The following is a 25,091-nucleotide window of genomic DNA, read 5'->3' on the forward strand; positions in this document are numbered from 1 at the left end:
ATTTAAAGGTCAGTTGGTCAAAGGTCAATTTCGTGGTGACTTTAAGATTACCTTCAGCTAAAAATCGGTTTCTGATCAATACTATATGAAGAATACTATGGCCCAAGGACCTCAAACTTTGTAGGCAGGTTGGTCATAACCAGCAGATGAACCCTATTGCTTTAGAGGTCAGTGTGTCAAAGGTATTGCGAAGTCGTTGTGACTGTAAGCTGAAAATACGCAGTTTCCGGAATAATTGAAAACACTAAGGCATAGAGACGTTGGTAGAGGTCTCTTAAACATGACCAGCACCCCAACTATTTTGACTTCAGTTGGCCAAGTGTCAAGGTCGTGGTGACCTTGAGCTGAAAGTCCGAATTTGTTAAATAACTGAAAAAGCTTGCACTCAGGTACCTCAAACTTGGTATGGTTGTGAACTGCATTTGCTTCCTTTTAGTCATGTTTCAAAATCATTCGCGGCGTCATTGATGCTTTGCATCAAAATTAATCTTGTTTTATTTTTCAAACGTTTAAAACATCCGCTCTCATGGGTTTTATTCAATGGTGTATGGATCAAAGCATGCTTCCGGTCTTGATGATGTCAATTATTTTGTATAACTTTTTAAGAGCCATCAGTGTCCGCCGGTAGTCCTTGTTCAAGCTGTCCAGTTCCGTCGTCATTCGGAACTTCTCGGCCATTTTTATCGAAAACAAGGGCCGAGGAGTTCCGAATGAGAATAACAATATTTATGTTTATGTATTCAGTCGTTCAATATAAACAAATATTCATACATTAATTTCTGATGATAATGGAAAGACGGACAATATGCATGTACTCTGAAAATTAAGAAATAAGCGGTATGGGAAATATATACATGGATACTTAATACTGAATACCTGGTACATTGCTATACAAACAACAACAACAACAACAAAATATCATAAACAAAACATAAATTCCACTTAAACAGCAGCCATTCAGCAAAATGTCTCATGTTAGGGAAGTGCGTACTCTTCATATATTTGCATCTTATTCAAGGACTGAGAACAATGACATACTTGTCTCAGTTTGCAATCGTTTAAGTACTGGCAAATAAATCTTGTCCGTAATGTGAAACGGTTGCCAAGGTGGTGGCACATAAGTGATTTTTATTGTTATTTTCCGTGGAATAAATCTACTTAAGAAGTTAAAAACACCTGCAAAATGTCAGATCCTGACGTGTTTCATACATTCATGTTATTCGATATTGCATTTTGCAGTAGGTCATTAATTCATTTGTATCGCGTGTCGTTTAAAAGTTCAGATGTTGTTATTGTTTTTTCACCACAAATCCTGATCTCCGCTCACAATTGCCCTGATGTTCCGAATATTTATAACATTGGGTTTTACCCTACCTAATCAGACAGCAGCCATTGCAGAAGTCTGTCACAATTGGTTTGTTGTTGTTTTTTTTTCGAGAAAAATGTTTCAACTGTTGTTTCCGTATCCTACTGGTCCCGAAAATGACACGTTGTCATTGGCTCCGACTTGTTCCGGAAAATTTCCGTTGTCATTCGTCCCGACTTTCTCCGAAATATTTCCGTTTTCATTGGTTCCAACCTTTTCCGGACAGTACAGTTTTCCGTGGTCATTAGTGTAGTTTGCTCCTTCTAAAGTTATAGTGTCCCAGTCGGGCCAGTATTTCGTCTTCATCCGCACAGTGTAGTCTACTAGATTCGGTAGGTTTTCTGAAGTTATGAAGTAAGTTTTTTGCTTTATACTGAGAACAAAGAAATATAGAGGTTACAGTTTCTGATTGTGATATTGTAAGAATGGTTTTAATACATAAATTATGGTTCGAAAAAACACTTTTAAAAGCATATGACACTGTGGAATCGTTACTTTTCTAAAACTATTATTACTTGAGTTACCAAAACCAGGTCTAGAGATCCTTTGAGTTTGTGTTCACCATCGCAGGTGTTTTTACATAAACATATTCGCAGTTCGTAACTCTCATACAGTTTTACCCCGTTTCCACATACACAAAATGCTACAAGTCAATAAGAGAATGGTGTATACTGGTGGATCCACGATTTAACGTCAAATGGAGCGTTTAGACGTGCCTTGTTGGATTTTGAGGTTCTTGCCTATACATATTTGTCTATTATTATTAAAAATTGATACATTTGGTGCAATTTAAGCATAGTTTTGATGATGGATTGACATGATGAAGTTCAATTGGTCAATTTTAGGATCCGGTAGGCAAGTAGTTAAACTCCCTACCGTGGTTTATTCCCTTTGCCGTATATTCGTCAAGGGAGATCAGTGCGTAGGAGATTTGGTTGGTATTAGTTTAGATGCGCCACTACATTAATGGAATAGAAAAGCTCTTTCATTCGGGTATTGTCATGCCCAAACATTCTGCAATTGACATCCATATACGAAATGGAACGTAACAGTCGTCTTTCTCACAGCCTCTCATTATGGAAACTATAGATACTGGTTTCTTCTCAGAAAACGGAATCGAAAAGAAAATATCGATGGTAGTAGCCCTAGAACATGGCTAACGTTTACAATTTGGTACCCTTTCTTGTTGTGTATGCGGTACGGTATATGAGGAATACAAAACAAAACAGTTTGCAGACAAGAGCGACTGTTAGCCTTAAGGGAACGCAGGGCTGCTCTCGTCATAATCGGTCTTCAAATTTGAAAATTCTAACCAAATACCTTTCATATACACCTGATGTCTCTGTCCCTGCATATGCCAGTATATCTGTGCCAGCATTCCGAACACTGCACAATCTACCTCGCTTGGTTCTTCGCCCATTAAAAAGGGTTTTGTGCCTATAAAAATCGAAACAAAGTCGGCGACTTGCAACAAAGAAATGTGATGTGTCGAAAAAAACCTCGGCCTAAATCACCGAGGAAGTTTTAAAACGATTAGTCGCTGAATACGACGCAATAATAAAGCCGTTTGAATAGGGGTATTATAGAATTCAAGAAGAGATTTTGTACCCATGACAGATTTTCAACAGTAGTACTCCACAAAATATCTCCTAGAATTAATATTGAAATGGCCCCACATCTATAACGGGATTTTATGACCATTTATTTCCACAGTTTGAGTGTTTATCGAGACATTTAGAGAGCACCGTCAAATCTTAAAAGACTATATCCCGCGACTTTTCACTTGAGTTACGCCCAATCACATTGCTCCATGTATAAAAGAGGCAACATATCTTACAGAATGCTTCTTTAATCCCTTAAAATTTCATCTCCGAGTCGTAACTCACCGAGAAAGTCCGAGAGCGCCGTCATATCTTTGACTGCAATATCCCACACCTCTTCACTCGAGTGACGCCCGATCCCGTGGCCCCATGTCTCAAGTTTGATAACCAAGCGTAATAACGTCAAGGTCATCCACAGTTTGAGGCCGGTATAGGGGAACAATCGCCGGGCCTCTTGTAAATCGCCGCCGAAAAAATCTATACACATCGTCCTGAAAGTGGAGGGGAAAAGATTAGGACAACGCCGAAAAGCAATCGGAACACTTCTGCCTTTTTCCATTGAAAACAAGGGGGTGTATTCCGGTAGATTAGTAAAAGCAGTTCGTAAAATTAACAATAATACTTAAACGTGTAGTTTGTATCACTTCAAATCGATTTCAGTGAAGTGTATTATTGCATAAGTAATAAAGATTCCTAAGTCCTTAGACTTAACTGCCACATTGAAATTACTACGAGATCTACCTGCAGTTAAATTTTAGATTTCTGACATTGTAAACCGTTTTCGATGGAACATGGCCGACTACTCCGACTATACGACAAGGAGACGACGAGATACATTTGATGAAAAATGGGAAAATGTAAATATTCGTTGAATATCATTAAATTTAATAAAGCAATTGCATTTCCGGAATTAATGTACACGGGTAAGTCTTTCTTATGAAAACGTCTGCATAAGATTTGGAGAAAGACTGTAAAACTCCACTTGAAATTGTTCTACTTCTGCATTGTTTAATTTCATATTAATGATCCATTCAATCCCATACCAGTAGAGGTTTTCCTCAGTAAGCTTCAGGAATCCCCTAGCGGCCGCACGCTGTTCTAGCGTCAAATGGGCCTCGGCGGGGAGACGGAAGGCAGTCTTCATGTACTCTATTGCGAGTTGGGAGTCAGCGATTGCCCGTCCGTCCAGCTCGATCCACGGTGTCTTTCCTTTCTTAGAGAACTGACCGGAGTGATCATTCTGGGAAGTGGTATAAGAATATTTAATTAGACGCATATATACACATGTCTGTTTAGCATTTTTTAGAATATCAGATGGGTAGAATTAAAAACAGATGTCGATGTCGGCAGTTAGACGTTTGGGGATCGCAGATCGTAACCCAGCTATCTACAATCCATTACGAATTGGCTGACCTTGGTCGACCATCTAACACATGTAACCTGTCTGTTTCAGAAAAATTTGATTTAAAAAAATATATAAACGACTAAAAGCGCCGCAGTGCCAAGTTTTAAATTTGTGTCTGGATATTTCGCGCATTAGGTTTTTGCTATCTGAATATGAGCAGTGGTCTTCTGCTCGTTCCAACAACAAATCACCAATTATACATGTATCTACATTTGCTGTATACCAAGTTAAATCACTGCTTACCATACTTAACTCAAGATATTAAACAGAAGCTGTTTTCCAATTCAGTAACAGTGACCTCGGCCTTGACCCAACCTATCATAAATGCAGTTCAAAGGTATAATTACAAACTAACAATACAACAGTCCTGACTCAAGCTATGAGGCCGATTTTAAATAGTGTTTGCAACAGTGACCTTTACCCCAACAACCTCTTGAACAATTGTTACATAATTTTTATGTCCCATAAGAGGTCGCTAAAACATTGAATCATGATATGTCATTCCCATATCAAGTAATTTATTGGGAACCAACGTTTATATATCTACATAGACCTTGACCTTTAGTTCGACACCTTAAATGCAATCGAAAGCCAAATGTAAATTCGCATTGCTATAGTCCATGTTCCATACTTGTTTGTTAGTCCTTACTGAAGTTATTTATAATACATTGAAAAATACAGGGACAAGCCCAGTAGTCGAAAAATCAAAAATAAACCCTGTTTAGGGGCACAAGGCAAGGGCCCAAACGACAATGAACTATAGACATATTAACATCACATACACAAATACACAAATCAAACTCAATTTTACACCACATACACAAATGCAAACACCACAAACAAACCATACCCACATCCAAATTGCTTTACCGTTAAATGATGTGATTACCACATTGGAGCGGTCACTGAAAGAAGAGTTCACTGGAACTCGTGTCTACTGGGGGCTTAAAGTGACACTCTTATTCAAAATCAATACATACACATGTTTAACAAACATCAATTTTGACTGATAAACCTTTAACAACTTACTAAATAATGCATTTATGGAAAATATTGATAACTGATAACAAGATTGTAACCGTTTATTTATTAGCAGAAAGCGCTATAATATTAAATGATTGGTGAATGTTAAAAGATTTACTGTGGTCTGCTTTAGTCTCATAAGGTAGAAATACCGTGTTTTATGCTCATTTCCTTCCAATTAAACTCTGTATTCTTCATAAGAACCATTGTTTTCGACTTTTATTCATCCTTTTTGGAATATCAAAACAATATTATTAATTGTGGTAAATCTTATCTGGGAGTAAGAGTGCATCTTTAATTACTAATATTCAGATTGTTATCTTGTATCTTATAGCTGAAAACCAAAACATATTAAATGATTGGTGAATGCTAAAAGATTTACAGTGATAGAAACCCGTGTTTTCTGCACATTTCTTTCAAATTAAACTCGGAATCCTTCATAAAAAACATTGTTTTCGACATTTAATCATCCTTTCTGGTATATTTTAACAAATTAATGATTTGTGGTAAATCTTATTTGGGAGTAATAGTGCATCTTTAAACAAGGTAGTATGACCATTACCTCACACATTAGAATATCTGTTGTTGTTGTTTTCTTATTTTTGAAATTAGATTCTTTGAATTTAACCCCACCAAATCCAACCCCAGAGTACATTTTCCTATAAACCTCTTTTATATTATTGTTTTTAACTCAAAATCGCTTACTCTCTAAAAAGCTTTTGTTCTATTTTTTTATTAAAAGAAGCAAAACAACAACCCCGATTAGACGATTCTTTGCAACGAAAAATGACAGGACAATCAGATAGAGGTTTCAAAGGCTTCGCTAAGAACGCTTCAAGGTTTCAGAGCGGTCGCAAACGCATTCCTTCGAAACCGATATTTTGAACGTATCGAGAGATATGGTTTAGCTTCCTACAGTTCTCCAACGGATTATATTGTAATCGCAGATTGGTTTGTGAGGCGGTATGTTTCGTCAAGAATAATAACTCTTTTGCAACGGCGACTAGTTAATAATCTATTGCAAAGTGATTTCCAGTCGTGCGCCGATCAATTGCCGTTGATTCTGCAAGTTTGTCACCAGCCTTATGAAGACTTGTCTGTGCATCATTTCGTGAAAAGTATTTACTAAGTTAACATCAACGAATTGTTATGATATCAGTTGTTTTCACCGAGCATAAAGGCAGAAAAACAGTATGTTCACCAGTCAGGAAAATCTCTACATGTACTTGGACATTAATAATTGTATTCGTATATACTTGTATATATAATTTCCACATTGATGTAAAGTTTCCATCAGTATAGCCATTTTAAGCTTATTTTCATGGTCGATTCGTTTCAGTGTTATTTTTAATTTCTATTTGTGAACTGTTCAGAAATGTTGTTATTAAATATTTACTTGTTGTCGTTAGATCAGTTATGATTTACTGCATTTGTTTTATGTTTTATTCATTACTGATATAAGTGTAGTAAAGATTGCAAGTAGAATCTTTTGTGTACACGTTTTAATTGATTTAGCAATCACAATTGATGTAAATTAATATACTGTAAATTAGTTAATACAAAACATGGTATTTCACGAGGCGTATATAAAAGAGCCTGTCTTCTTACCGTAAAGGAATCGTATTTATACTGACACGAGTAACTATTGGGTTTTATAAAAAAAAAAATATCAAAAAAGAAAAACGAATATTAAAAAGAAAAAAAACAAACTGTTTTTATGAAAAAGATATAAAGTAAATATACTGTTGCGCGGGCAAATGTTACCCACAGACCAATGCGATCTGTGTGTGGCGATCACCTAGCGACCGCTGAATGATCGGCGATCGTACCCTTCTTCCAAATCTAAGCAGTCGTTACTATAACCTACATTTATGCGAGTTTTACAACGACGATAATTATCAGAAATTGCTGACTAGCGCATTACCTTAAATATAAAATTTAGTAATCTTACAAGTGCATCCGTTATGATAGGCGTTGTGTAAAGTTCATATTGAAAACGGAACTAGATAGGAAGACAATCAATCGTTTCGAAAGTACAGGCAATTCATTTCAAGTTCATAAATACTTGCATGTATATCTTAAAACTTTACAATGCTTATAAAATCTTATAGCATGTATATGTTTGAACTACTTTAAGAAATATTTGAATCTTGAATCCCTATACCGATGAAGTTCTGTATGAGTAGTTTTTAGTAAACAAGTATTGTAAACAACTATGAGCCGATTGTTCAGAACTTTGTTAAAGTTAACAATATCGGTAAAGTCATTGTTGTTAACTTTGAAATACTACGCTGGAAGTTTAATCAATACACTTTTGATCTGCAGTATTTTTTAAAATATTTGAGACATTTTTGCAGCTGTACCTATTGTATTAGATATATGAGCAGATTGTCACATAATTCACGTCACGTTGTTAACTTTAACAAAGTTCGCAAAATTGGCCATGTGTCGGTTTGTTCACGCTAAGAATTTTAATAAATTCGGTTTACCACAGAATATCAAACACGAGTGTCCGTTACGTATGTCTGTCTTTGATTGTTGTTCACCCTCATCTCTCACCACCTTAACAGTTCACACCTACTAGACAGAATGGTTATTAAACCATAGTTTTAAGCATCGTCGGCAGCCACGGTACTTTATTCCGTTACACTTCATACATGCCGTGGGACAATTGACTGACAAAATCTCGTTAATGTGAAAATGCATGAGGCAGGGGAGACAACTCTTCTTCCAATGAAATTGCATGTTACAATAAATGTTACAATAAAACACTGTTCACTAATACTTTATTGTCAGTAGTTGTTTGTCGTGATCAGGCGGACCGAGTTCAATTCAAACTTAAGCTGGAATAATCTATTAAAGCTGCACTCTCACAGATTAAACGTTTTGACAACTGTTTTATTTTTGTCTGCGAACGAGTCAATTTATGCGAAAGTGCAAGAAAACTAGTGATATAAGACTGCTGACAAAACATCGGATCGCAGATTTTCGTATTCAGTTAAAATAATGATGTTTTATGCATTTTTCTTAAACCGTTAGTAACGCTTTTAGCCTTCAAACAATCATTTTCGAACGGAAATATGAAAATCTGCGATCTTATCTTTTGTCAGCAGACTTATATCACTGGTTTGCAGATGTTAACGCAGAAAGTGGCTCATTCCAAGACAAAAAATAAAAATGCTATCAAAACGATAAATCTAGTGCAGCTTTAAAAAGAAAACATTAGTGTTGTGTCTGTGCATATATGCGAGTCAGATTTCCGGCGAGGTTTCGTTGTGGAACCAATGAAACCGCCCCATTAATTATTCATAATTACGATATTTTCCTAGCCAAATCGACCACGGTAAATAACGATGCATAGCGCAGTAGTATATCGGGGATATCCGACGTTGAGTTCTAAGCAAATGGTCACTAACCTTAACATTCACCAAGCATCCAACGACTTTTCGCTTGTAAGACCTCAATTCTTACTTACCTTTGATAGATATGACATAGGTGGCAATATCGTTCAGGGATTTTTATTTCGACATTCCTAACAAAAAACTGCCGCCTATGAGATAAGTCATAGGGCTGAGAAATAAGTTATACTATCGAGGCCTGATGATTTGTACTGAACTTACCATGTAGGGTATGTTGTGCATTCTTAGGAATGTTTCTAGTTTCATTGGAAAGGGAGACACGCTTGGAGCCCTCGGGCCGCGCCCTATCTGGTACAGGATAACCACGCCCCGAGGTGCCTTCAGTCGAGCTGGCCGTCTAAAATCAAATCAATAAACGAGGCATTTGTAGTAACAGCATGAAGCAGTTAATGTATGATATTGTTCTGTGTTTCATTTCTTTGTTCGGTCTGTCAGTTTTTCGTTCTTCCTTTTTTCCTCCCTTTTTTCCGTTTACCTTTTGTCATAAGTGAAAATAGTTAATTGCATTTATTTAATTATTGTTCAATTGTTCATTCAAGTATTTTTTCACTCACTCACTCACTCACTCACTCACTCACTCACTCACTCACTCACTCACTCACTCACTCACTCACTCACTCACTCACTCACTCACTCACTCACTCACTCACTCACTCACTCGTTTATTCGTTTATTTCCTCAATTATTCAATTTTAAGAATTCAACATTCCTGCAAGTGTTAAAAGCACGTATGGGACAATTAATACATACAAATGAACTTTTTTCATCTGAAAGTTGGCCAAATTTATTAATGTATTTAACTGGGGATATAATTACTATATCAGAAACATTTAAAAAGATTGATCAGAAATGAAACTGGGCTGCCATTCTCAAATTTCAGGATTAATGGAAACAAAATAAAGCCTGACAGATAACCTCTTTAACCCCGACAAGGCAGGTCAAAACTAAAGATGTCAATTTAATTGCCGTCGAAACTTGAGCCATCTTTGAGAAATGTGCAATCTTTTCCCATGCACTTTTGTGTTTGCATTGTCGTTTTGTTTTAAACAAGATCTTCAACAGTAAGGCCACTGGCACAGGATTTTCAAACTCAATCATTTTTATTTTTTTAAATAAAAAAAATCTTAATTCCAAATTAAAAATTATAATACCAAAAAAGTGGAAAAATATTGTGTGTTTTTTATAAATATGCATTTTGTTATCATTTGTATATATATATATATAGTACAAAATAGATATTTATAAAAAAAATATTTTTCAATATTTTTACATTTTTCGTATTATGATTTTTAGTTTGGAATTATAAGATTTTTTTTTGATTTTTAAGTTTGAAAATCCGGTGCCAGTGAGTAAAACTAACAACTCAGTTCCAGCTGGTGAAGGTGAAAGTTTATCTTTGGAGTGATAGAACAGACCAGACACTGTACAACAGTCACGAACAAGGCCTAAATCATGACATATAATAGGGGCCACCTTATCAATAGGCGTGCGTCAGTCTATCGTACGATCAAGATATTTAGTTAAAGTGACACTCTTAACTCCCAAAAAAGATTGACCACAATTGATAGAAATGTTTTAATATAGTAAAAACAATGAATACATGTCGAAAACAATGGTTCTTATGAAATATACCGAGTTTAATTTGAAAGAAAGGTGCAGAAAACACGGTATTTCTACCTTAAAAGACGATAGTAGATCACAGTAAATCTTTTAGCACTCACCAATCATTTGATATTTTGCGTTTTCAGTTATTAAATACACGATTATAATCTTGTTATCCGTAATTAATATTTTCCATAAATGCATTATTTAGTAAGTAGTTAAAGGTTTATAACTCAAAATTTATGTTTGTAATACATGTGTATGAACTGATTTTGAATAAGCGTGTCACTTTAATTGAACTTTTAAATCACAAAATCAAATGAATATTGAAGAAACATGACTTAGTACATGTTGTACTCCTTCGTGAAGGCGATCGCGAGGTACGTCCGTTGATAAAATGACCTAATAGTGTATTATAAACACGCGCGTAGCTGATTGCGCGGCTGAATCCTCATGATTCTGACAAACAATATATAAAAATCAGCCAAAGTTACCGAATTCGTTCTTGACCACTATACATGCTGTTACAGACATATGGACAGTGAAAAATTAATTATACTGCTCAATGGCAAATAAGGATAGAAAATTAGACTTCTGTTAGACATTTTGAATTTAACATAATCGGGGCTTGCATGTATTTGTTTTCTATTTTAGAGAAAAAAGACTGCCAAGTAAAGGGTTGATTAACTATCCTAAAACTTTCCATTTTCAACTTCTAAATACAGTACCTCAGAATGCCCAGAAAGCTACAGATTGTACCATTGATTTCATAAATTTCAGTGGGGGGAAGACCCCTGACCCCCTGGCACAATTATAAATCCACATGAATAGAGGTCTAGCTACGCCCTTGATAAGTATCTCTTCCATGGCCCCACGTGTAAGATTATAAGTATCTTCCATGGCCGAGAGTGTAAGATAGGTTCATTCCGACACGAGCGTAGGGTGTTTTGCGGAAACGAGGTTTACAGAGTTTCCGCAAAACACCCTGCGCGAGGGTCGGGATGAACCTATCTTACACGAGCGGCTATGGTAGATGCTTTTTCTCCCACCTCAGTTAAACAAAATTAAGTAAAAATGCATTTTTTGCTGGAACTCTTGTGCTTAATGAAAATAATTGCGTACGGATATGCGATCATTCGTGATTGTCATGGATATTCGCGCAGTGATTTAGAGTATGTAAATGGTCTGATCGGTCATTAAATAGTTCTAAGAAGAGTGAAGCATTATTGCTTGAAAGGTGCGTGTAAACTGTTTCTGGCGACATTTGAAGCGAGAAATAATTAACTAGCGTTCTAAATATTGCCACAAGATAAGGTTTCCATGATGCTACAGACGACAGTCTTCAACAAGGGAGGTAATTACAATGTGGTGACCATTAAAAGAAGTTCCATACGGGCATTTTATCTTCGCCCGTGGGCAAGATAAGAATTTCTAGCATGGTTAAATTAATGGATCTACTTATCTGAGGTGGGAGAAAGGTTCATTCCAACCAGAGCGTAGTGTGTTTTGCGGTTTACCGAGTTTCCGCAGAATACCCTGCGCAATGGTTTGGATGAACCTATCGTACACGTGCAGCCATTATAGATGCTTTTTTCTCCCACCTCAGTTAAGCAAAATATTGTAAAAATGTATTTTAATTTATTTTTACATGTCGGCACTGTTTTCATCTTTGCTCGTGGGCAAGATAAGGATTTCCAGCAAGGTCAAATATTTGGATCTACTTATCTGTAGTGGGAGAAACAGCTATTCCTATCTTGAAGCTGCACTCTCACAGATCAACAGTTTTGTCTTTTATTTTAATGTTTGTCTCAGAATCAGCTGATTTTGGCATCAATGCCTTCAATTCAGTCAGATAAGATAGCTCGAAATTGAACAGATCTCAAATGTTTGCAAAACTGACGAAACCTCAGATCTCTTAAGGCGTAAGTAACAATATTAGCCATAAATATAAATTTTCGAACGAAAATATGAAAAACTGCGATCTGATTTTTTGTCAGCAGTCATTTATCACTGGTTTCCAGACATTTATGCAAAAATTGGCTTATTCAAAGACAAAAAAATGTCAAAACGGTCAATCTGTGAGAGTGCAGCTTTTACATACTTCTGATATGATATCCAAGCAATGCATGTTTCAAGACGATTAACTAGAGCAGCCATAGTCTTTGGTTGAGTTATGTTAGCCAAAGTGTTCGTTGATTAGTCAGTCTATATCCCATAATTAGTGTTGAAAATCAATCAAATTGGGTAAACTAGCAAAAAGATGACATGGATAACGTCTATATATTTAAATGTCTGCAGATGTAAAAAAGTGGGGGTGGGGTTCCGTGATCTAGTGAAACCACACTTGACTGTCAATCCAGGGTTAGATGGTTCTATTCTTCATCGCACCCCTAAAATAATTCTTATCGTCTTTGGGTGGGGTTCCGTGTGACAGTGCTACACACTGCTGCAGGTTAACGAACCAAGGTAGCTCTAACCAAGGTTTATACATTCTGTCTGTGCACTATGATCCAAATAACTAATACGACTGTCAATCGTATCAGAGCACTCGCCGAATGGGACTTGCGAGGATAAAGTGACACTCTTATTCAAAATCATAACATACACACATATAACAAACATAAATTTTGACTGATAAACCTTATAATAAGATTGTAACCGTGTATTTTATAACAGAAAACGCAAAAATATTTAATAATTGGTAAATGCTAAAAGATTAACTGTGTTCTACTAAAGTCTCATAAGGTAAAAATACCGTGTTTTATGCACGTTTTTTTTTCAAATTAAATTCGGTATCAGTCTCAAAACCTTTGTTTACAACATTCATTTTCATCCTTTTGGGGGATTTAAAGCAATATTATTAATTGTGGTAAATCTGATTTGGGAGTAAGGGTGCATTTTAAATAAACTTACACACCAATAAATAACAGTATTGTTAGAATCTTGTTAACAAAGAAATTCACGGAAGAAATCTACATAAAATGCTATATAATGTTGCATTATTAATAAATGAATTGAATATACCAGCTTCTTTCATATATTTACAAATATTTATAATCTCTCTCATACATTTTCAGCAATGGACGGAAAAATTCTACATAAAATGTTACATTATGTTGCATTATTGATAAATGAGTTGAATATACAAGCTTCTTTCATATATTTACAAATATTTAAAATCTCACTCATTCGTTTTCAGCAATGAACGGAATACATCTACATAAAACGTTACATTAATTACATTATTAATAAATTAATTGAATATACATGCTCCTTTCATATATTTACAAATATTTATAATATCGCTCATTCATTTTTCAGCAATAAAGTCACGCGTTTGAATTCAACACAATACCTCCATATTATCCTCAAACAGACAGCGACATTATAATAGATCTAGAATGCGGAAGATAAATGAAAATATCGTACAAAGGTCGCCATTAAATGAGGAAAAATGAGGAAAGATAAAATAATACCGTCTTAAGAAATATCGCGGTGATCGTAGTGTGTAAGCACGCACAGTATATTGCTGTCGTTTGTAAAGAAATTAATAAAAAAAATCATAATATACTGAAGTAAACTATTAGTGTTTCGCCTGAGTACCTGTAGATGTAAGATAATAGTTTAATAAAAAGCATAGATCTTAGATATATATATACTTTGAGCTTGAATGACATCGAATTTAGTTTTAATGTCAATGTTTGTGATTTTCATCTTTTTCTTATAAAACTAGGACGCAATTATTTTATTTACATTGGTAATTTTATTTATTTGCAAACAATAATAAGTAAACAATAACAATGGTTTTATTTATATACGTTTGCACTACGACTACTTTTATTACAACAACTACTACTACTACTACTACTACTACTACTACTACTACTACTACTACTACTACTACTACTACTTCAACGAACTATTACTACTACTACTACTACTACTACTACTACTACTACTACTATATATAATAAAATTTGAGTTGACATAAAAACGAAGTTGCTAGTAATCAGTTAAATACCTCGATCGTCTGTACAAATATCCACATAAAACTACGGTCAATATTCCCACAAACGCAGCTACCAACGATGAGCTGATGTCCATTTTGCAACCTATCGACTTTTTCAGCTCCCCGCGCTACAGCGAGTAGTTCACTAATTTTATTTTGTCATGATCCGTCTATATATGTTAACCGTCGCTCTACTTTAAAGATGCAAATACAACATCCTATTTCACAGCGTTTATTAGGCTTTTTTCCAGGCTCGATGCACCACATGCGGCTTGGCTTTGCTTGTGCTTGACATGCATTGAAGGCGAATTTAGAACGCATTACATATTAACGTTATCAGTATGATGCCTCAAAGATGCAAATTCAATTTCCTATTTATGTTATATGTGCCACAACAAAGTGACCTGTGCTCTGATTGGCAACTATCAGCCACTGTTTGATTTTGTCTACTTACTTAATCACAGTGCTACTTTAAAGGCGCACAATATATAGATTGATGCAAAAAATGTTGTTGTTTTCAATTGTAATGCATTAGTATGTTAAACTCATCTGGCTTTATAGATAAAACCCCAAAAAAGCATACCATTTAGGGAAAGATCAAGTAATAAAATATAGCCTTTATAAGTGTTGTTGTTTTTTTTTACTAATAGATACGTAGCCACACAATCCCCAGTTAAAAAGCGCCAAGATATCGCTTATATTTCATCTTTATCGAAATCATTCGCATTATTTGGTTTTGTTCATTAAAGTCAAATGAGCTAAACACGATAATGCATTAAAATAAAATAAAAAATGAAATTTTTGCATCAGCCTATATTGTGCGCCTTTAAGGATGTGCAAAGAAAAATATTCAATTTATCAGTATTTATTAGATATTTTCCTGGCTCCATACACCAGCTGGGATAAGGCATTGCTCAACGGAAATTTCTCTGCATCAAAGCCACACTCCCTGCTTTGGTCATTTTTACTCACGAATAAGGAAACAAATGGTATTACGCATTGTGTCAATTGAATGATTCGTGTTAATCTTCCGTCTTATAGCGTAAAGTATCGACAACTTCATAACATTGTTTAAGAGATATAAATCAAAATGACATTCTTATTCAAAATCAATATATACATGTATAACAAAAATACATTTTGAGTGATCAACCTTTAACTTCCAACTAAATAATGCATTTATGAAAATATTAATTATTGATAACAAGATTATAATCGTGTATTAAATGGGTGAAAAAAATTAAATGATTGGTGAGTGCTAAAAGAATTACTGTGATCTACTACCGTCTTATTAGGTATAATGATACCTAATAATACCTGATAATGATATATACATCAAATACCGTGCTATCTGTACCGTTCTTTCAAATTAAACTCGGTATGCTTCATAAGAACCATTGTTTTTGACTTTTATTAATTCTCTTTAGTATATTAAAACAATTGTATTAATTGTTCCATCTTATTTGGGAGTAATAGTGCATCTTTAATTTAACCTGTGAAAATAGATCTGTGACATAAGTTTGAATGGCATCAAATTTATTTTCGGTTTCATCATTTATGTTTTTAATCTATCATGATCGTATAAAAAAGACACAGCACTTGCATTTACATTGGTTCTTTTATTCATTTGCAAATTATATTCAAATGCATTACTAATGTTCTACTGTATATTCGTGTAGGAATTCAAGTTAATGTGGTATATACACATACATCCATACAATCTTAAAGTTTAAGTTAACAAAATCAACGGTTTCATCTATATACATTTGCACTTACTACTACTGCTACTGCTGCTGCTGCTGCTGCTGCTGCTACTACTACTACTACTACTTCTGCAACTACATCTGCTACTGCTGCTGCTGCTGTTGCTGTTGCAGCTGCAGCTGCAGCGACTACTTACTACTACTACTACTGCTGCTACTACTACTACTACTACTACTACTACTACTACTACTACTACTACTACTACTACTACTTATAATCATTATCATAATTATAATAATAATATTTATAGCAGCATATAATTATGTCAAACTAGGAATTTACATCAGCTAATTTGCTTGTAAAACCTCGTTCGACTGTACACATATCTACACAACACTACGGTCAATATTCCCACAAACGCAGCCACCAACGATGAGCTAATGACCATTTTGCGAACTTTGACCTTTACAGCTCCCAGCTTTACACACAGCGGGCAGTTAATTAATTTTGTTTTGTCATGATCCTACTATATACTTAGTTAACCACGGTGCAGCTTTAAAGATGCAAGTACAACCTTATTATAGCATTTATAAGGCTATTTTACAGATTCAATCCACCACACAGCTGCGGCTGGACATTGCTCATACTTGGCATGCCTTGAAAACGAAATTTAGCAAAATATTCTATATCAGCTTGATGCTTTAAAAATTGCAAATACAATATCATATTTATGTTATGTTTTCCTCAATCAACTTGATGTGTTTAAGCAAACAAAAAAAGCGGACGAAAAAATTATAATTATAAAATATAAAATTTAATTATACTGTTCAATGGCAAATAAGGACAGAAAATTTGACTCCTGTCAGACAATCTAAATGTTATTAACATAATCGGGGCTTACATGTATTTCTTTGCTATTTTAGAGAAAAAAGACTGCCGAGTTAAGGGTTTATTTGTTGATTATATATCTTAAAACTTTCCATTTTCCAGTTCTAAATAAAGCACCAGATTGCTACAGATTGTACCATTGGTTTCATAAATTTCAGTGGGGGGGGAGTATGACCCCTAACCCCTAGCACAATTATAAATCAACATGAATAGAGGGCTAGCTACGCCCTTTATAAGTATCTCTTCCATGGCCGCACGTGTAAGATAGGTTCAATTTAACCAGAGCGTAGGGTGTTTTGCGGTTTACCGAGTTTCCGCAAAACACATGCGCAAGGGTTGGGATCAACCTATCGTACACGCGCGGCCATTATATATATTTTTATATTATAAATATTATATTTTAGGCCTACTTTAAGGAATGTTTGGCATGATTATCCCCTGCTGTGCATCTCCTGCTAATTGCGCTGGTGTCACAGAAGAGGCCAATTTCCTGTGTATTCGTTTATTGGCTCAGGGCCATTTAGTGTCAATTTCTATAATAAAATTTCCAAAACTGCACAGCGGATACTCAGATCGGAGATCTGATAAGAGGGATCAAGGCAAGTAGATTAAGATCAATAAACAGAGGTTGTGTACAGTACACCGTTGTTGTTGTTGTTGTTGTTGTTTTGTTGTTTGTTTGTTTTTTTTTGGTGGTGGGGTCACTTATAGAAGGCTTAAATTAGGCCTTTAAGCAAAATATTGTTAAAATTGATTTTAATTTATGTTTACATGTCGGCACTGTTTTCATCTTTGCTCATGGGCAAGATAAGGTTTGCCAGCAAGGTCAAGTATTTGGATCTACTTATCTGCGCTGGAAGAAACAGATATTCCTATCTTGAAGCTGCACTCTTACAGATCAACAGATTTGACTTTTCTTTTAATTTTTGTCTCAGAATCAGTTGATTTTGGCACCAATGCCTTCAATTCAGTCAGATAAGATAGCTCGAAATAGAACAGATCTCAAATGTTTGCAAAACTGCCGAAAACCTCAGTTCTCTTTAAGCGTTAATAACCCTATTAGCCATAAATATAAATTTTCGAACATATGAAAAACTGCTATCTGATTTTTTGTCAGCAGTCATGTATCACTGGTTTCCAGACATTTACGCAAAAATTGGCTTATTCAAAGACAAAAAAATTGTCAAAACGGTCAATCTGTGAGAGTGCAGCTTTTACATACTTCTGATATGATATCCAAGCAATGCATGTTTCAAGACGTTTAACTAGAGCAGCCATAGTCTTTGGTCGAGTTATGTTAGCCAAAGTGTTCGTTGATTGGTCAATCTATATCCCTTAATTAGTGTTTATCAATCAATTTGGGAAAGCTAGCAAAACGATGACATATGAATAACGTCTATATATTTAAATGGCTGCAGATGTAAAATAGTGGGGATGGGGGTGGGGTTCCGTGATCTAGTGGAACCACACTTGACTGTCAATCCAGGGTTAGCTGGTTTTATTCCCCAACGCGCCCCTGAAATAAGTCTTATCATCTTGGGGTGGGGTCCCGTGTGACAGTGCTACACACTGTCGCAAGTTAAAGAACCAAGGCAGCTCTTACCAAGGTTTATACATTATGTCTTTGCACTATGATCCAAATAACTTAAATGACTGTCAATCGTATCAGAGCACTCGCCGAATGGGACACTCTTATTCAAAATCATAACATACACATATATAACAAACATAAATTTTGGCTGATAAACCTTTAATTACTTACTAAATAATGCATTTATGGAAATTATTAATTACTGATAACAAGATTGTAACTGTGTGTCCAATAGCTGGAAACGCAAACATATTACATGATTGGTGAATGCTAAAATATTTACTGTGATCTACTTTAGTCTCATAAGGTAAAAATACCGTGTTTTATGCACGTTTATTTGAAATTAAACTCGGTATCCGTCATAAGAACCATTGTTTTCGACATTTATTCATCCTTTTTGGGAAAATTTAACAATATTATTAATTGTGGTAAATCTGATTTGGGAGTAAGAGTGCATCTCAAATAAACACACCAATAAATAACAGTATTGTTAGAATCTTTTTAACAAAGAAAGTCACGGAAGAAATCTACATAAAATGCTACACTAATTTACATTACTAATAAATGAATTGAATATACCAGCTTCTTTCATATATTTACAAATATTTATAATTTCGCTCATTCGTTTTCAGCAAAGAACGGAAGAAGTCTACATAAAATGTTACATTGAATTGCTTTATTAATAAATGAATTGAATATACAAGCTTCTTTCATATATTTACAAATATTTATAATCTCGATCATTTGTTTTTCAGCAATAAAGTCACGCGTTTGTATTCAACAAAATACCTTCATATAATCTTCAAACAGACAGCGACATTATAATAGATCTAGAATGCGGAAGATAAATGAAAATATCGTACAAAGGTCGCCATAAAATGAGGAAAGATCGTTTGTATTACGTTTTTGAATTAAATATTAAATACTGTAATTATTTATGTATTGCAAGCGGGGTTTTTTCACCACGTAAATAAGAAATATCGCGGTGATCGTATTGTGTAAGCACGCACATAATAATTCTGTCGTTTGTAAAGAAACTAAAAAAACTAATAATATACGTATGAAGTAAAATATTAGTGTTTCGCCTGAGTACCCGAATAAAGTTATAGATAAAGGTTTAATAAAAATCATAGATCATAGATATATACTTTGGGCTTGAATGACATCGAATTTAGCTTTAATGTCAATGTTTGTGATTTTAATCTATTTCGTGTACAACTAGGACGCAATTTTTTTATTTACATTGGTTATTTTATTTATTTGCAAACAATAATAAGTAAACAATAACAATGGTTTTATGTACGTGTATATACTTTAGCACTAAGTACTGCTACTACTACAACTACTACTACTATTACTACTACTACTACTACTACTACTACTACTACTACTACTACTACTACTACTACTATTGCCTACTACTACTACTACTACTACTATACTACTACTACTACTACTACTACTACTACTACTACTACTACTACTACTGCTACTACTACTACTACTACTACTGCTACAACTACTACTACTACTTTTGCCTACTACTACTACTACTACTACTACTACTACTACTACTACTTCTACTACTACTACTACTACTACTTCTACTACTACTACTACTGCTACTACTACTACTACTACTACTACTACTACTACTACTACTACTACTACTACTATTGCTACTACTACTACTACTACTACTACTACTACTACTACTACTACTACTACTACTACTACTACTACCAACTACCTATAATAATAATAATAATAATAATAATAATAATAATAATAATGATAATAATATCATAAAATTATGAGTTGACATATAAACGAAGTCGCTAGTAAACAGTTAAATACCTCGATCGTCTGTACAAATATCCACATAAAACTACGGTCAATATTCCCACAAACGCAGCTACCAACGATGAGCTGATGTCCATTTTGTTACCTATCGACTTTTTCAGCTCCCCGCGCTTCAGCGAGTAGTTCACTAATTTTGTTTTGTCATGATCCGTCTATATATGTTAACCGTCGCTCTACTTTAAAGATGCAAATACAGCATCCTATTTCACAGCGTTTATTAGGCTATTTTCCAGGCTCGATGCACCACATGCGGCTTGGCTTTGCTTGTGCTTGACATGCATTGAAGGCGAATTTAGAACGCATTACATATTAACGTTATCAGTATGATGCCTCAAAGATGCAAATTCAATTTCCTATTTATGTTATATGTGCCACAACAAAGTGACCTGTGCTCTGATTGGCAACTATCAGCCACTGTTTGACTTTGTCTACTTACTTAATCACAGTGCTACTTTAAAGGCGCACAATATATAGATTGATGCAAAAAATGTTGTTGTTTTCAATTTTAATGCATTATTAAGTTAAACTCATCTGGCTTTAGTGATAAAACCCCCAAAAAGCATACCATTTAGGGAAAGATCGAGTAATAAAATATAGCCTTTATAAGTGTTGTTTTTTTATTAAAGATACGTTGCCACAAATTCCCCTGTAAAAAGCGACAAAATATCGGTATATGGTTTTTATCTTTTCCTAAGTCATGTGCATTATTTGGTTTTGATCATTAAAGTCAAATGAGCTAAACATGATAATGCATTCAAATAAATGAAATTTTGCATCAACCGTTATTGTGCGCCTTTAAAGATGTGCAAATAAAACATCTCATTTATCAGTATTTATTAGATAATTTCCTGGCTCCATTCACCAGCTGGGATAAGGCATTGTTTAACGGAAATTTCTCTGCATCAAAGCCACATTCCCTGTTGCGGTCATATAGTTTTTTTTAAACCGAAGAAGGAAAAAAATGGCATTACGCATAATGCCTATTGAACGCTTTGTGTTAATCTTGAAACTTGAAACTTGATGACCGTATTTTTAAGTATACATTTTTATATCGCTGTCGTTTGTAAAGTAACCGATGAAAAACTTATAATAGATTTTTGAAGTAAAATATTAACGTTTCGGAAGAGTACCCGAATATATACGTTTATGTAAATATAATGGTTTTATTTAAAGTCATAAATCTGTGACATAAGTTTGAATGACACTCAGATTTATTTTTGGTTTCATCATTTATGATTTTAATCTATCATGATCGTATAAAATAAGACAGAATACTTTCATATACATTGGTTCTTTTATTAATTTGCCAATTATATTCAAATGAATTACTAATGTTCTATTGTATATTTGTGTAGGAATTCAAGTTAATGTGGTACAAACATCAATACACTCTTAAATTTTAAGTAAACAATATCAACCGTCTCATCTATATACTTTTGCACCTACTACTACTTCTGCTACTGCTTCGGCTACTGCTGCTGCTCCTCCTCCTCCTCCTCCTCCTCCTACTACTACTACTACTACTACTACTACTACTAATACTAATACTATTGCTATCTTTACTACCACCACTACTACTACTACTACTACTACTACTACTACTACTACTACTACTACCACTACTACTACCACTACTACTACTACTACTACTACTACTACTACTACTACTACTACTACTACTGTTGCTAGCACTACTACTACTACTACTACTACTACTACTACTACTACTACTACTACTACTACTACTACTATTTCTACTACTACTATTATCATAGTAATAATAAGTATTATTATAATAGCATACAATTATGTCAAACGAGGAATTCACATACATTTGTATGAGCCAATTTGCTTGTAAAACGTTTTATACCTCTTTCGGCTGTACAAATATCCACATAAAAGTACGGTCGAAATTCCCACAAACGCAGACAGAAACGCTGAGCTGATGTCCATTTTGTTTACTTTGACCCTTACACCTCTCAGCGATACAGCGGGCAGTTCATTAATTTTGTTTTGTCATGATCCTACTATTTGTTACGTTTACTACCGTGCAGCTTTAAAGATGCAAGCACAATATTACTTTAGCGCTTATCAGGCTAGTTTCCACCATTTTGCTGCGGCTTGATATTGCTCATACTTGACATGTTTTGAAAACGAAATTTAATAGCATTAAATATGTTAGATATCAGCTTGATGCTTCAAAAAATGCAAATACAATATCATATTCATGTTATGTTTTCCTCAATTAACTTGTTGTGATTAAGCGCCGCTCAGACTGACAGCACCCAAACACTGTTTGGCCTGCCTTAACTAATTTAACCACCATGCGCCTTTAAGAAGATGCAAATTCAATATCCCATTTATCTGCATTTTCAGATAATCTCCTGGCTCCGTACACCCGCAATGATTTGATTGAGCATTGCTCAACGGAAATTTATATGCACCAACGCCACTCTCACGGCTTCGGTACGTATTTGTTTTTTATTACCACGAATAAAGAAACAAATTATTGGATGCATTAGGCTTCATGAACGCTTCGTGTTAATATTCTGCCTTCTTGCGAAAAGTATGGACAACAAAGACACCTTTTTCAAGACAAAGTTCACATTACCCTGTGAAATATACATATAGCATTTGAATGTTGACAACTTTCGCAACAATGTTGAGAAATATCTTTATAAACACGAATGGTTGTGTTACATGGCACCAGTTACATTTCAGTGCCTTGGTGGTATAGAGGTAAAACAATCTAGAGGTACCGTAGTCAAATATTGCTTTTTGTATTAATTTTTTTTCTTTGCGTTTTTTTTAGATTTTTATAAAAAGAAACTTTTTCAATTTTCGTGCTTTTAAATGATGTTCATATATTTTTTATTACTTCAAATATAACTGCTCTTGATCTATTTGTTTTGTTCCTTCTTTACCCAACTTAAGGTACTTTAATGGATTAAGGATATGTTTTAAGATATAATTGCACTCAAACATTTGTATGGCCTTTGCATTGACCCTAGGCGGTCAGAGGATGCTCTCTGTACATCGCTTTGTGAATATAAAATGCAATTTATTTTTGCACTATATCTTTGCTGGGATTGAAACTGCTTCGTTACGGCGACAGCGCCTAGCAACAACAAAATTCCATCACACTACCAACTTCTCTACCGCAAAAAAAAACTCCTACTGGTTTCCCCAAGTTATAATTATTAACCAATTGTGATGGTTCAGCATTTAAAGCAAGGAACGTTCATACATACAACTTACGGTAAATGCTTTTACCATGGAACATGTAAAAATGCGAATGATATCTTTGGTAAAAGTGCACGTCAATATTGAAATGTGAAGAACATAAATTCGGGTAACATTAAAAGCTTGCATCAATCACAAATATCGCAGGACTTGTGACATATACTACTAACTTAAGTTGTGTGAAACATGAGATCCTATTCATCACATCCGTGACGAATAAGATCATTTTCTTCCTTCATACGCGAATGATATGATCCTGGGCAAGTGTCGTCCCGTCTTTTAACAACAAAGTGACACATTTGTAATCACCGATATTTTGTATGAATGTTTATGATACACGGTACTCATTATACACCAGTGACACCTTGAAATAATATCCATAAAGATACCCACATTCTTATCGATCAAGATCGCGAAAATAAATTTAAATATATAACAGAGGTCGGCATTGTATGAGGAAAGAGCATTTTTATCAAGTTTTTAATCAAATACTTAATACTGTAATTATCTAGGTTATGCATGCTGCGGTTATTTTTAAAGTATAATCAGAACATCGCGTAATAAAATCATAGTGACCGTATTTTAGGTACACAAAGTTTTGCTCTCGTTTGTAAAGACATGGGCGAAAAAATCATTGTATTCGTTTGAAGTAAAATATTTAGCGTTTCGTCTGAATACCTGTGTATGTACGTGTTTATAAAAAATATATTGGTTGTATAAAAAGTCATAGATCCATAATAAAATGTTGAATGACATCAGATTTATTTTCGTTGTCACCGTTTATGCTTTAAATCAATTTCGGAGGGAACAGCACTTTAATTTCATTTGGTTTTATCATTTTTGGCAAATTACATAAACATTTATTACGATTGTCTCATATGTGTGTACGGATTCCAGTATGGGTGTTGATATACCCATTAAATGTTATGTCTGAGAAAACTTTGAAGTTGAAAAAAGCAACAAAAAATGTTTTATCAATATGATGATGAAACATCACAATAATAATAATAATAATAATAATAATAATAATAAACAAACTAAATATAAAATTAAATTGCTAGTAAACAGTTAAATACCTCGATCGGCTGTACAAATATCCAATTAATACTACGGTCAATATTCCCACAAACGCAGCCACCAACGATGAGGTGATGTCCATTTTGTTATTAAAACTATTGACTTTCCAGCTCTTCGCACTACAGCGGGTAGTTCATTAATGTTATTATATATGACGCTTACCACCGTGTACCTTTAAGGATGCAAATACAATATCCTATATAGTACAGTGTTTATAATGCTGTATTCCAGGCGCACTGCTCCAGCTGCGATTGAGGATTGCTCGTACTTGCCATGCCTTGAAAACGAATCTTGATCGCA

General features: G+C 34.5%; 1 protein-coding gene across 2 annotated transcripts; it reads right to left on the reverse strand.

The window, feature by feature from the left end:
• Positions 1 to 759: 759 nt before the first annotated feature.
• LOC128210950 (failed axon connections homolog) lies at positions 760 to 24,972 on the reverse strand. Of its 2 annotated transcripts, none has more exons than XM_052915292.1 (6): positions 24,791 to 24,972; positions 9,016 to 9,151; positions 4,011 to 4,207; positions 3,253 to 3,458; positions 2,687 to 2,803; positions 760 to 1,707 (listed from the first exon to the last, which is right to left on the reverse strand). In XM_052915292.1, the coding sequence occupies exons 1-6, from the start codon at positions 24,871 to 24,873 to the stop codon at positions 1,448 to 1,450; spliced, it is 999 nt and encodes a 332-aa protein (XP_052771252.1). In that variant the 5' UTR covers positions 24,874 to 24,972; the 3' UTR covers positions 760 to 1,447. The 2 variants fall into 2 exon arrangements, with proteins under 2 accessions (XP_052771252.1, XP_052771251.1); XM_052915291.1 differs by lacking the exon at positions 24,791 to 24,972 and adding an exon at positions 14,438 to 14,667.
• Positions 24,973 to 25,091: the final 119 nt, after the last annotated feature.

Source organism: Mya arenaria, chromosome 12 (assembly GCF_026914265.1).
Source record: "Mya arenaria isolate MELC-2E11 chromosome 12, ASM2691426v1".
NCBI classification, from domain to species: Eukaryota; Metazoa; Mollusca; class Bivalvia; order Myida; family Myidae; genus Mya; species Mya arenaria.